This window comes from Pezoporus wallicus, unplaced genomic scaffold (genome assembly GCF_028554395.1).
Source record: "Pezoporus wallicus isolate ANWC-B61680 ecotype Strahan unplaced genomic scaffold, APGP_CSIRO_Pwel_v1 contig_6464, whole genome shotgun sequence".
NCBI classification, from domain to species: domain Eukaryota; kingdom Metazoa; phylum Chordata; class Aves; order Psittaciformes; family Psittacidae; genus Pezoporus; species Pezoporus wallicus.
The window spans coordinates 401603-415734 of NW_026642130.1; the positions used below are offsets into that span (position 1 = coordinate 401603).

Consider the following 14132-nt stretch of genomic DNA (forward strand, 5'->3'; position numbering starts at 1 on the left):
TGTTCACACTGGAGCATCCTCCTCTTGTAGACAGGCCCTGGGCTTACTGCTCTTGAGCCAGTCAAATGAACCTTTAGTTTTCAGTGGGACCTTTCTTTCTTTGGTGATGGTGCAGTTGGTGATGGTGCACACCTCTTCTTTGGTGATGATTTGGATTATTTCAACATTTGTGCAGAAAAAAACACCTGGGTTTTGGTCTCTGGATGTTCTGGAGCACTGATCCGTCCCTCTACAGCAGGAGCTCAGAGCCAGCAAAAGACTGGGCAAAGCCCCATAGCATTGCAGCTTCTCCCCAAAACCTACCAGGTCCCAGCACATTTATAGCATGGAAATAATGAAGGGAAAAAAAAAGCTCCAAATTTTTACTGTCAGAAGTGTCATTTTCTACAAATCTCCCTTTCATCAAGATGATTTTTCCAAACCATTTTGCCAGCCAACAAGAGAATATTCCATCGAGCATTTTGCTGAAGAATTTGATTATCTCCATCATCTTTCAGTGGCGGCGGGAGGGAAAAGCACATCCCATCTCCTAGGTCGTGCTGCCCTCTGCAGAAAATCTGCTGCCGGAACCCTTCCTGGATGAGCTCGCAATAAACCAAGTATCCCAGCGATGATGTCCCGGGCTCAGAGAGGCAGCGAACCGCTTGGGTGTGATGTCCGCTTCCCAGGACACGCGGCGGGGCCGGGATGCTGTGATCCCACATCTCTGCAGGCAAAATGGCTTTTTTTGCCCAGAACTGGGCTTCTCCCTCTGCTGGGACAAGGCAGTTACTGTGTTTTGGTTACGACAGTGTTTTCGACCTCTTTTGCGTGTGTTTGTCCATTGGCAGCCACCCTTACTGGGGTTCTGCGCACATCAGCTTGCAAATGCTGGCTGGAAGGGGAGAGTATTATTATTTTGGTTGTTTATTATTATGTACTATTATTATGTATTAGCATTATTTCTTGTTACTAATGTATTATTTTATTTGTATTTATTATTAATGATTGATTTTGGTTTACAGCCAAGCATGTGTCCATCATTGGCAGCTGGTCCAGTTGCTCCTGGCCCTGTTAAACGGGGAGGTGATCCAGGATGGAGAGTGATCCTGGGCATACAGGGATCCAGCACAGCTGGAGGTCCAGGATGGATGTGATCCAGGATGGGGGATGAACCAGAGTGTCCAAAATTCTGGGCAAAGGGACAGGAGTTGAACAAGAGGTGGGTGGCCAGGGACTGCTTGGGAGAAGCAGGAAGGGACTGGCTCTGGGGGCTCTTCTCAGTGGGAAGGCTGGCTCTGGGGGTGCAGGGACCCCTCCTGGAGCTGTGGGTTTCAAGGCTGTGGGGTCTGGGGATATAAGACCCCTCCCTGGAGCACAGGACCCGCCTGAGGGCTGTGGGTTTCCGGAGTGCCGGCTCTGTGGGTGCAGGACTCCTCCACACATTCCCAGTCTCACAAGTATTGTCTCTGGGGGTACAAGAACCCCACCTGGGGTACCAGAACCCCTTCTGGGTTGCAGGTCTCTGAGCTGCTGGGTGTGGGGGTGCAGGACACCTCCTGGGAACCGGGATCCTTCCTGGGGGTGCAAGTTTCAGGGATGCTGGGAGCGCAGGACCCCTCCTAGTGGTGCAGCCTTCCCCTGACATGGAATCATGCTCGGTCGGGCCCGGGTGCTGACGGGTGTCCTGCGGGAGCAGGAAGCCGGGGTGCGGCGGGTGCCACCCAGCCACCGCTCCCATCCAAAGTTGAGCAGCGAGAGGAGCCGCCTGCGCCCGGCACTGCCGTGGGGTGAGTGGCTTCCCCGGGGTGGGGGGGGGAACGGGGAGGTCCTGAGCCATGGGGTGACCCCAGCCCCTAACCCATCCCCACCCTGCGCTGACGTGCTAAGCAAGGTGGGGTGCAGGAAAGCACCTTGAGCTGAGGCCGGTCTGGCTCGTCTCAGGGCACAGTTGGGGAAACTGAGGCAGAGCAGGTTGGCACAGGGTGTGGTGGGTTGGAGGGCTCAGTGGTGCAGGACATCATGGGTGTCCCAGACCCAGTGTGTGTCCTAGGGCTGGCAAATCAGCTAAAGGAAGATGCCTGGAGCATCCATTAGGAATAAATCCCTAATGAATTTTGTCCAAGAGGCAAAAGCACCGCCAGGCTGCAGCCTGCCTTCACACCCAGCCAGGGGGATCCCGGCTGTGGAGCTGCCGGACTGTGGGGTTCCCGACCCCCGGCATGGCTCCAAGGGCTGGGATGTCATGCCGGGAAGGCTGAGTCACAGCCGGCAGAGCGGGCTCAGCCTGTTCTGCGTTTCGGTTTGCCGGGCTCTCATCTCGAAGGAGGGCTCAGGGGAGCTCAGTTCACCCGAAATTTTAAACAGGGGGGCTTGGGAGGAAGAAGAAGCTGGATTTTGGGGCAGAATGCTGGCAGTGTGTTTTCCCAAGGGTGGTGGTGGGTTCAGGGGCACCGGGGGAGATGCAGTGGGTACGCCCGGTGCAGCAGCATCACTCCCCATGCCCCAGCTGGTTTTCCCGCTTGCTGCCCCGCGCAGCAGAGATGAGAGCAGCCACTGCTCCGAGAAGGCAGGATGGGGCATGACTTCCCTGACCCTGCCAGCAAGAGGGGCCATAGGTGCCACCACTATGTGTTTGTTCAACACATGGAGCTTTGCTGCACCTGCAATCACACTAAAATCCTCTGCCTCCTGGGAAGGGAGAGCAGGGTGGGATGGTGCTGGGCTGAGGGTATAAAGGGATGGGGACGTATCCCTGGAAAACTTGATCCTGATATTAAAGGGAGAATGGGAGCCCCCTCCAGCACTCCCTACCCAGCCCTGTGCACCCTGTTATTACCCCAACCCCCTTCCAGTGGCCTGACTTGGGCTTCTTTCTCCCTCAGGTCTGCCTCCCTGCTGGGGGCTCGATGGCTCCAGTGCTGGCAGTGGGGTCAGCAGCCACAGTGGCCTGGGGTTTGGCCACCACTGGCTTCTTGCTGCTGCTCCTGCTCCTCCTCTGCTCCTTCTTCCACAGGTATGTTTGGTTGGGACAAGGGGCAAAAAAAGAGGGAATCTGGCTTCTTCCCGAGGGTTTGCCAAGGATATTGTGGGCTCCAGGGAAATGTCATGGGTGGAGAGGGGCTGTCACTGTCCATGCCCATGCGGGATGGCAAGCAGGGAGCTCTGTGCTGGCAGATGCTCTGAGTGCAACCAACCTCTGCAGCCAAGTGGAGAGGGGATGAGCACTGGGGCAGGGGACATAGGGGTGAATAAACAGAAAACAGCAGCAAGACGAAGGGACGGGGGAGCTGTGTGACCTCTGAGCCCACCTTGACCCAGGCATCCCTGGGGATGGGCTGCAGCACCGCTGACCTCTCCTTCTTCTGCAGGACAAACCGGCCATCTTCCACCCAGAAAACAAAAGAAAACCCTGAGTCTGTCCAAGGGGTGAGTCCCCGAGGGTCCCCACTGTGTCTTCGGGTGGTTGTCAGTGGCTCATATTCCCGCTGGAGGGAAAGGTGGTGGGATGGGGGCTTAGGGGACAGTGGCCTGCCCCCATATGTCCTCCAGCCCGTGTGTCACACATGCTTTGACATCGCTACAGTGTCAGCACAGGGAACATAGAATCACAGAATCACAGAATGGTTTGGGTTGGAAGGAACCTTAAAGCTCATCCAGTTCCAACCCCCTGCCACAGGCAGGAACACCTTCCACTAGACCAGGTTGCTCCAAGTCCTGTCCAACCTGGCCTTGAACACTGCCAGGGATGGGGCAGCCACAGCTTCTCTGGGCAACCTGTGCCAGGGCCTCACCACCCTCATAGGGAACAACTTCTGCCTAAGAGCTCATCTCAGCCTCCCCTCTGTCAGTTTAAAGCCATTCCCCCTTGTCCTGTCCCTACAGGCCTTGGCCAAAAGCCCCTCTCCAGCTTTCTTGTCAGTCCCTCTAGGCACTGGAAGCTTCTCTAAGGTCTCCATGAAGCCTTCTCTTCTCCCTACTGCCCAGTTCGCATATTGACCACCACTGTTTACAGCATCTCTTAATGTGTTGTTTTTTTTTTGTTAGGGGATCCCCTCTAAATTTACTCCAGTATTTCAGGATTCACACTAAAGGGGTACAAGGGGGTATTTTGGTTGAGCAAGCCACACCATACTATCTCTTCAACTAGCCTTGAAAATGGATGGTGCTGGAGTGTCAGGCCCATACCCGGTTGTCACTACCAGCGCGAGGGTTGGGAGGGACTATGCTATGACAAGTAGGAGGGCCACTGCATTGCACCTTGAAGCCTGGGATGCAGGCACGGGGTGGAGGGGTGTGTGTGTGTGTGCTGAAGGTGCAGGTTTTGGTAGTAGCAAATATTCAAATGAGAGCTCTGAAGGCTGAAGTGGAGCAGGGTTCCCTGTGAACAGCAGTTGAACATGGGTCAGTTGGCTCTAAGTGATAGGCGAGCACTGCTCCAAAAGGGCAGGCGATGGCCTCCATTGCCCTCAGCTGATCAAAAGGGAGTCAGGTTCAGATCCCCTAATCCAGGGAGGTGCCCAGTGCAGTGATGCGACCGATCTGGAGAAGCCAGTGAGAGCCCTGGGGAGAGTTCTCTTTTCCTTGTGAAGGGTTGGGTGCCCTGGAATGGGTTCACTTAATGTTTAATCAAAACAAAGCACTGCAAAGGCTCACGGTGGGTGCTGACACGTTGTGATTTCTGCCCAGTGGTCTGAATGTCAGAATGAAGAAATTCAATGAAGCGCAGGTGAACAGTGGGAGTAACAATGACTCAAGGTAGCCAAATGCCTCATCATCTAATCACTGATATGCACAAAGGGATGAACAAGATTCCCACTGTCCCTATCCAGTGAAACTACAGCCAAGGGAACAGACTTGGCAGAATCAGCGGGGAATGAAGGCTCTGTTGAGCTTGACTCTAGTACGGTGCTGCGAAGAGACATAAGAGGTGTAGAGTAAATGGGAGGCTGAGTGTGTGCTCAGCAGTGTGGAGCATCCTGCCCGCCAGCATCCCAGCCATTGGTGAAATACCACCTCTCTGTTTGTTTGTCCCTTACCTGGTGGGGCAGGGGGGAGAGCCCTGAGGGAGGCTCTTGCTTCTGGCCCTGCTCCAGTGGCAGTGGCAGGTGGGGAGTTTGAATGGGCAGTACACATGTAGAAGCACAATGCAGGTGTCTTAAGGTGAGCTCAGGGAGAACAGAAACCTCCAGAGGAGCAGAAGAGCAAAAGCTCGCTTGCTCTTGGGTTTCGTACAAATACCAACTCGTGATCCTCTTGGCTTTTGCTCTTTGGGTTTTAAGTAGGAGGTATCAGGAAAGTTACCACAGGCATAAGTGGCTTGTGGCAGTCAAGCTTTCAGAGCAGCGTTGCTTTTCGATCCTTCGATGATTTCCTCCTGTTGTGAAGCATTAGGTTGCTCACCTTCTAATAGGGAGTATGAGCTGGGTTTAGACTGTCGTGAGACCGGTTAGTTTTACCCTTAATGACGACGTGTTGTTGCAACAGTAATCCTGCTCAGCACAAGAGGAACCGCAGGTTCAGACCCCGGTGAGTGCGCTTGACCGAGGAGCCCTGGTGCGAGGCTACCATCTGCAGGCTTATGGCTGAAAGCCTCCGAGTCCCGCCCAGACGCGGCGACACTGCGGGGGCACCGCCGCGCCCGCAATAGCTGCCCGCCTCCTGCGGAGCGGGCCCGGTGCCGAGCGACCGGAGGGGCGGACGAATGCGGCTCCGCCTCTCCCCCATCGCGTACCGCGTGGCACTGGGGCACCCGGCGCTAAATCGTTCGTGGACGACTTGATGCCGGGGCAGGGTTTCGTACGCAGCAGAGCAGCTCCCTCGCTGCGGGACGCGCTCCCCCACGCTCTTCCCTTCCCTCTCACCGCGGCGCGGGGCGGGGGGGCCGTCGCGGAACGGGGGCGGTGGGGAAAGGGGATAGGGCTCTCGCCCCAACACCCCCTTCCCAAGTGACAAGTGACAGGACAAGAGGTAACGGCCTCAAGCTGCACCAGGGCAGCGCAGGAGAGGTGTAGACTGGATACTAGGAAAAATGTCTTCACTGAGAGGGTGCTCAGGCTTTGGAGCAGGCTGCCCAGGGAAGCGGTGGAGTCACCGTCCCTGGAAGTGATCAGAAATAGACGTCCTCAGGGACATGGTTTAGTGGTGGACTTGGCAGTCCTGGGGTAATAGCTGGACTTGGTGATCTTACAGGTCTTTTCCAAACTCGTTGATTTTACGATTCTACGTTAGAAGCTTATTAAACTTGCTGCAATCTTTTTATGGAGCAGTTTATGCAGAATAACCATAAACAGAACCAGAAGCGGAAACAGGTTTTCCACTCACCCAAGTCCCTTGTATTCCTTGTTCAGTATCTCATGGAGGCATCGCGCTGCTGTGTCACTTACTGCCCAGCTGCAGGAGGGGGGACCTGAGGTGTCTCAGATCACTGCTCCCCACTCATGCAGCAAGATGATCCATGCAAGGCAGTCAGTGCAGTCCCACTGGGGTCACCAGAAATGTTGTCCCTCAATAAAGCATCCAGTACCTGCTGTGCCAAACACCTACACACAAAGCTGAGGTACTGTTTTAATTCCAAATCGCACCACGTCGGGTGCGTGCTGCTAAACCACAAAGCTCTCACCCCTCGCTCTGCACCCTGTCCACTTTTGTACATTTCAAACAGGAAAAATCCGTGTTTTCCGGGTATGTCACACCCTGTGTCTGCTATCATTGGCTCTTCCATTCTCTCGCCTCTTTTTAAAGACACAGCACGTACTTCTTTCACCACGCACATGCTCTGGGGATGGGGCTTGGGCTGGTAGGGAGCTTTTGCCGTGTTAATGACTACAGGTTAATGCAAAGTTCAGAACAAAATTCCTCATTGGCTTTATCAGGTTTCTTTTCATTCTCTGGGATGATCTACTTCAAGGACAGAAATTCCTGATTAGAAGATCCTTACAAAATCATGTCTTGTCAATTGAAGGGCAGACTGACCAAATGCTGGCCTGTCACGGGGAAAATCATTTGTAACTGCCACACAAGTGCATGAGTGGGTGCTTGGCATCCTCTCCAAGTGCCAGGAGAGGATGCAAAAGTGCTGGGGGGGACAGATGCACACGTGCTGGGTGAATGCACAGGCACCAGGAGGGGATGCACGAGTGCTGGGAGGAGGATGCGTGAGTCCCTGGGAGCATGCACAAGTACCAGCAGAATGCACAAGTGCCTGAGGAGGGCTCCAAAAGGACTCTGGGGGTTAAATGAGTGCCTGGAGGGGGATACACAACTGTGGGGGAGGATGGATGAGGGCTGAGTGAATGCACAAGAGCCAGGGGGGACACACAAGTGCTGTGGGGAGAGGTACAACTGCCCAGGGAGGCTAATATGTGAGCAACCATTTGTTCCTGCTGCAGGTGAAGCTGGCAAGGCTGAGCTCCAGCGACAGGGGAGCAGCGCTGCCAGGAGGTAGGTCCTGTGACGGGGATGGTGACTGTGCTCCTCTGCCATCCCTGGTGCCACTGCTGTGGGTGTTCCCTGGGCCCTCAAGCACCCAGGGACGTGGGTGCTCCTGGGGAGCACCTTCCCAGGTCCTGCTGTAGGTGTGGGATGCAGCAGGATGGGGATCCCCATGCTGAGATGCTGGGCAGTGGTCGAAGGTCCCTGGGCTCAACTCTTACTCAACCTCACTCAACTGATCCAGCCCTGTTAATGATTTGCCCAGCTGATGAACTTGGAGGAACGCAGGGGCTCGGCAGGACTTTGAGCCAGCCCTTGGGCAGATGTGTGGGGCTGCACCCCTGCACCCCCCAGCCAGGGTCACTGCAGCCAAAATTGGGGAAATCAGTGAAGCTCATTAGCAGCAAACAGCTATTTCAGTTCCCTGACATGCAGAAGGGATGAGGATGCCCTATGGCCATGGAGAAGGGGCTCGCAGGAGGCTGCGTGGTCCAAAAGAAGCTCCTAAACTTCCCAGTTACAGCAATGTATCCCAGTAAAACCTGCCACAAGTCCCAGCTCCTCTGGCAGGATCGTGTCAGGTGTTTCAGAACACTCCCTTGGCCTTCTCTGTGGCCTCCTTTGTGCTGATAAGAAGGGAATTGCTTTGAAAAGCTTTTAAAAAGATGGTTTAATGCTCCAAACCTTCCCACTGGATTAAGTGTTCAGCCCATTTGCTTTTCCACAGAGACAAGATGAGTTTCTCTTCTCGTTTGCTCCAGGAACCCTTTACTTAGCGTGCTGGGTAACAAGGATGATTACAGCTCATGTACTAATAATTTCCCTTTTTTATGACACCGTGGCTGAGCTTCAAGATGCTCAAACGAAATTCCTGCTCCTCTTTGCACTACAGTGGGGGTTCCACAGTATTTCATGGGGTGGCCCCACCAGCTCACCCCCTCAAACCCTATTCATGGGGCTCCCCTGGCTGCAATTCCCACTCCCAGCAAGGTATCCCGAGCCCTCTCCTGCTTTTCTGCAGTGGGGCAGGGAGGGGACCCCCGACAATGAAGCCTTGGCACCTTGGGGTGCACAGGTGGGATGCTGGGGTTCACCACAGTGCTCTTGCAAAGGGGGTCACACTGGGGTGCTCATGCTGGAGTGCTCATGTTGGGGTGCTCAGGTGGCAGGGGCTGCTTTCTGCCAGGACAAAGTTGTGGGGTAGGGGAGACTTCAGTGGCCCTGAGGGGCTCTGTCGCAGATCTGAACCCACCTCTGTGCTGCGCACACACACCCCAACCACAGCTGGGGCACCCCAAATCACACGGGACCGCCATATCTCTGCATATTTACTGCAGGAGGAGAAACACCAAGGTTACACAGCTTTTCCAGTCTCCTTCTCCTCTGGGGCGAGCAAACCGGCTGAGCGTCCTGCCTCACCGGCTCCCCATGTTGACAAACCCTGCACAGAGCACAGCCTCCTTCTTGGATAAATATTTGACCAAAGGCATGAGCCGCTGTGCAGGAAGGAGGGTGGCAGGTCCCAGCACCACACTGGCTCCATGGCAGGGAGCATGGCCCCGCCAGCGACCCAGGATGCTTGCACTGGTTTTTCTTTGCTTATTATCTTGCTTACTAAGAGTGGAGAGTGGGGAAGGAAGTGGGAGCAAGGCACATTTAATTACTGGGTGCTACTTTACCCTTGCATCAGCCAGGGATGCTCCCCAGTGTGATGGCTCTGGGGGTACCCACTCCAGTCTAGTGGGAGGTGCCGCTGCCTGTAGCAGGGGGGTTGGAACTGGATGAGCTTTAAGCTCCCTTCCAACTCAAACTGCTCTATGCTTCCATGATTCTACAACCCCCAATTCTCCCTCCCTGCAGGCACCCCCTCTCCTGGTGAGTTGCAGGATAAACCCACAGGAGGAGATCCCAGGCTGCATGTGCTGGGCTGCATACCCAATTCCCACACACTCTTCGAACCAGCCTTGAGGACTCCAGAGTTTCTGCGGCACCGGGAGCTGCCGGTTCTGCCGGGGGATACCAGCACAACCATGGTGGATCCTATGCCAGATCCCGATGGACGAATCTATGAAAGCATCCGGTACAAATCTGGGATACAGAAAAAGCCTGGGAATGCTGGCAGCACCCCAGGGGACTCCCCATCTCTGTCCACCAAGGATGAGCCGAGCATCTCCATGCAGGAGATCATCACTCAGGAGGAGCCAGGCAGCGAGGGGAGCCCCGTCCCTGTGTATGCCCGGGTGTGCAAACAGCGCCGGCAGCCTGCCAGGCCCCCTGAGCCCCAAGAAGAAGAAGAAGCTCCATCACTGCCGGAAAAGCGCTTTGATGTGGGATAGGATACCCCAGAGATGGTTTGGATCTGCCTCAAGCCCAACCTGTTCATACAAGCATGATGGAGGGTTTTCCTGTCTGCAGACAGCAGCCATGGAGAGCTGCCTGCTCCCTCCCCAGATCTGACATTAAGCATAGATGGCCCAGGTTATCTCTTGCCATCCAGCATGGGTGTCCCTGTGTGCCTCTCCAGGGCATCCCCATTGCCCATTGACTTGTGGGGAGCGGGTTGTGGGTGACCCCCACATGTGGTTGACTGAAGAAAAACCACAGAAGAAAAATGTGTGATTATTTTTGGAGAAGGTCCAAAAAGAATCCAAAAATGAATACGGTGTTTGGGGGGGTTGATCAAGTCTGAGCCAGCAGTGTGCCAGCAATGGCACCCTGCCTTGTGTCAGCAATAGTGTGGCCAGCAGGATGGAGGCAGTGATTATTCCCCTTTACTCAGCACTGGTGAGGCTGCACCTCAAATCCTGTGCTGATTTCTGGGCCCCTCACTACAAGAGAGACATTGAGGTGATGGAGTGGGGGTCCAGAGAAGGGCAATGGAGCTGGTGAAGGGTCTGGAGCACAAGTCCTGCGAGGGACAGCTGAGAGAACTGGGGGTGTTCAGCCTGGAGAAAAGGAGGCTCAGGGGTACCCTATCGCTCCCTACAACTGCCTGACAGGAGGTTGTAGTGAGGTGGGTGTCTGTCTCTTCTCCCAAGTAGCAGGCAATAGAACAAGAGGAAACAGCCTTAAGTTGCTCCAGGGGAGGGTTTACATTATATATGAGGAATAAATTCTTCCCCTAAAAGGTTGTCAAGCACTGCAACAGGCTGCCCGGTGCAGTGGAGGAGTCACAGTCCCTGAAGGGATTTAACAGACGTGTAGATGTGGTGCTCAGAGACATGGTTTAGTGCTGGCCTTGGCAGTGCTGGGTTAACGGTTGGGTTTGATGATCTTAACGGTCTTTTCCAATCCAAATGATTCTGTGATTCCACCTAGGTTGGACTCCCTGTGAAAAATCACCTGTAGGAATGTGTTGCTTACATGGATAGAGAGCTGTGTAAATAGTCCTTAATTGCTATTCTAATCATTTTTAATGGGCATGCTGTGTTCTCCTTCATCCCTGGAGCAGTTTGGATGGGTTCTGCTGGAGGCACAAGCATCCTGCCATGAAGGCTTGGGCAGGGGTGCAGACAGCAGCAGCGTTTTGCTGGATCCTAGGTGTGGGCTGGACTGATAGAACGGTGGGGCTTGGCTTATCTCCCCCCTCAAAAGGCTGGCAGGGCCCTGGGGAGGCCTGGAGGGCAGCATACAATAGGAGCAGCAGTTATGTGGCATGACTGAGATAATGCTGTTGTGCCTGCTCTCAGGACATCCCTGTACCTCCGCTATGGATGCAACCACCCACCAGGCCCAGGCAGTTTCATGGGGACCAGCATGGCCCCATCTCCCCCTTCCATGCTTCCCACCACCTCTCATTTGCCATTTGATGGCAGCCACCAGTGGATGCTCATCCTAAAGCGGGCATACCCAAGGAGACCTGTCACATCCGTCCCACCACTGAGGCACAAGGGACTGGCTGCTCCCATCTCCCAGCTCTCCATCCCAGCAGTCATCCATCCTCTCCTCCCTCCTTCTCTCACTATATAAACCTCCAAAGCAGCCTGGGCTACAACCTCAAGCACTCCTCCTCCCCCTTTTGCTCCTGAGCTCAGCATCCTGGCAAAAACACAAACCATGTCCCACCAGGATGTGGCATCATCTCCCCAGACTGGGCTTTTCCCCTCCTGCATCTGCCCCCACCAGCACCAACACTGGTGGCCACAGGCCACAGTGGAGAAGCTGGGAGGAGACTTTGCCACAATGTGGTGGCTTTCCCGAGGCTGAGTCAGGGAGAATGAAAAAAAAAAAAAGGATTTCACTTTAAAGGGAAAAAAAAACCTCCACCAAAAAAATAAATACCCTGCAAGGTTATTCCTGGCCCAGGAGCCGGGGATGTTTCTATTTTCACTTGTTTCTGGATGGCAGTGTGCTGCTGCAAGCGGACGGGTGAGTCAACTTGCACAACCCCGGCACGCTGGGTCCAGCACAACTGCGCTGATGTGACTACGTTTGGTGCGGCGAGGATTTGGGTGGCTCGGGGCCATGCAGAGTTATAGGTTTCTGCTCACCCGGGTCTTGCTCTTGCCCTACAGACCCACCTTCCCCCTGCAGCACTGGCTGACATTGGTGGAGGGAGGGGCTGCCACTCAGGGGCTACAGATAACTGATCCCGCAGCGTGGTCAGGGCTGCTGGGATCTGTATGCTCACCTGCCTTCTTGTGCACTCATCTACCTTCCTACGCACTCACCTGCCTTCGTATATGTTCATCTGTCTTCCTAAATGGTCATATGCTTTCCTATACACTCACCTGCCTCTCTATATACTCAACCACCCTTCCACACATCTACCTGCCTTCCATATGCTCAACAGCCTTCCTATATGCTAATCTGTCTCCTATACACTCATTTGTCTTCCTATACAGTCATCCATCATACACCCCACCTTCCTATTTGTTCACCTGCCTTTGTATATGTTCACATGTTTTCCTGTAGGCTCACCTCCTTTCCAACACACTCATCTGCCTCCCTGTACAGTCATCTGCCTTCCTGTATGGCCACCTGCCTTCCTGTACACTCATCCACCTTCCTGTACATTCACCTGCTTTCCCATACAGTCCTGTTGTCCTATGCACAGAGGCTGTTGGCATCATCCCCTGAGCTGGAGCAGCGTCTCCATAGGCATACAGGAGGGCAGGCATCTACCACTCCACACCATCTGCAGCCCTATAGAGAAACATCAAAAACTGAGATTAAAGGGAAAAATATTGTCTTCCCCAGCAGGTTTCTCTCCTCACAGCTTTGCTGTCACCCACAGCACCCACCCTGCTCCTCCACACAGGGACAAAGGTCCCAAACTGTATCCCAGTGCTGCCAGGAAGGAGAAAGGTGACAGTTCACTGTCCTGTGAGGAGTGCGTGGGGGCTGGAATTGCTTGAAACGCCACTAAAGGAGATGAGGTCTGGTGCTGCTGGTGGAATTCTGTGCGAAACACCGTTTTAATAAAGAGAAAATAAAACAATGGGGGCCAAGAGATGCATAAAGGTCCCCAGCATTGGGTCAAGTCTGACCAAACCCCTCACACCTGCACTGCTGCAGGTAATTTTAGTAGTATAAGGGGAAACACTAAATTTTCAGGAGCGTGATGCACGAAGATTTGATAAGACTGAAGATTTTCCTGGATTGAGCCTGGTTTTCCGTGGTATCCCAGAAGGAGCGTGTGGGCATCTCCCTGTCCCTCAGTAAGTATTAACCCATTGGTTGATTTGCACTGGGATGGAGATGAACACTAACAACAGCTTTATGAGTGTCCTAAAAATAAGGGAGGGAGGTTAGAGCATTTGCAAGCTCGTCCATCAATCACAAGGGTCAATCTCTATGAAAGAGGATTCCTTTCATCCAGTTCTGCCAGAATTATTTGCGTTTAGATTAAATGTACCTAAAAGAGGTGCCTCTGGACATTGTTGGTGTTGTCCTTGGAGCCCCAAAGAAGAGGGTGGTGATGTTCCTGGTCTGTAGTCAGAAGCGAAATAACTCAGGACTTTTCTCCACTGGAAAAGGCAAAGGCCAAACTCCCCTCTCCGGCCAACCAAAGTATCTTTCATTAAAAAGGGAAACACATTAATCAAGTAAAAACCAATCAACTCCTACCTCCTTTCCTATCACAGAATCACAGAATGGTTTAGGTTGCAAGGGACTGTAAAGCTCATCTAGCTCCAACCCCACTGCCATGGGCAGGGACACTTTCCACTAGACCAGGTTGCTCCAAGCCCTGTCCAATCTGGCCTTGAACAGCGCCAGGGATGGGACAGCCACAGCTTCTCTGGGCAACCTGTGCCAGTGTCTTACCAGACTAGGGTAAAGTCACTCCCTGTTTCACCTCCAATAGCTGGAGCAGGTTGGTGCGTGCTGCAAGATGCGTACAAGAAGATGGAGGTCAGAGAAGGTGGTGAGATGCTGCTGGGTGCTGCTGGTACACCTGGGCTCAGAGGGAAGCCCTTGCAGATGCAAAGAGGTGGGCAGCTTCTGAAATACCCATAGTATTTCACAAATACCATGGCGAAGAGATGCATTGCAGCAGGACGGGCTGTTTGCAAAGAGGGGTGGCTCTGGCTGGTGGAGGAAAGCCCTAGGGCGGTCAGGAGGCCACCCCAAAACACCGGCAGCAGCAGAGCAGCTCGTTGGAAAAACAAACAGACTCCAGGGCAACAGACAACCGGTACGGCGGCTGTTAGGGATTTTCTTTACGTGCCGCTCAAAGGAGAGGCCAGTTAATTATTAATTTTCTATTTTAAATGAAG

At 53.9% G+C, this 14132-nt stretch overlaps 2 protein-coding genes across 2 annotated transcripts in view; one reads left to right on the plus strand and one right to left on the minus strand.

The window, feature by feature from the left end:
- The window catches only part of PNOC (prepronociceptin), a 116569-nt gene that overhangs the window by 66447 nt on the left and 35990 nt on the right, over nucleotides 1-14132 (minus strand). The gene's annotated exons all lie outside the window — the stretch shown is intronic.
- Nucleotides 1477-9932, plus strand: LOC130609042 (uncharacterized). Its single transcript, XM_057427595.1, has 5 exons — nucleotides 1477-1769; nucleotides 2865-2995; nucleotides 3351-3408; nucleotides 7371-7422; nucleotides 9274-9932. Exons 2-5 carry the CDS (start codon nucleotides 2889-2891, stop codon nucleotides 9747-9749), a joined length of 693 nt encoding a protein of 230 aa, XP_057283578.1. The 5' UTR covers nucleotides 1477-1769; nucleotides 2865-2888; the 3' UTR covers nucleotides 9750-9932.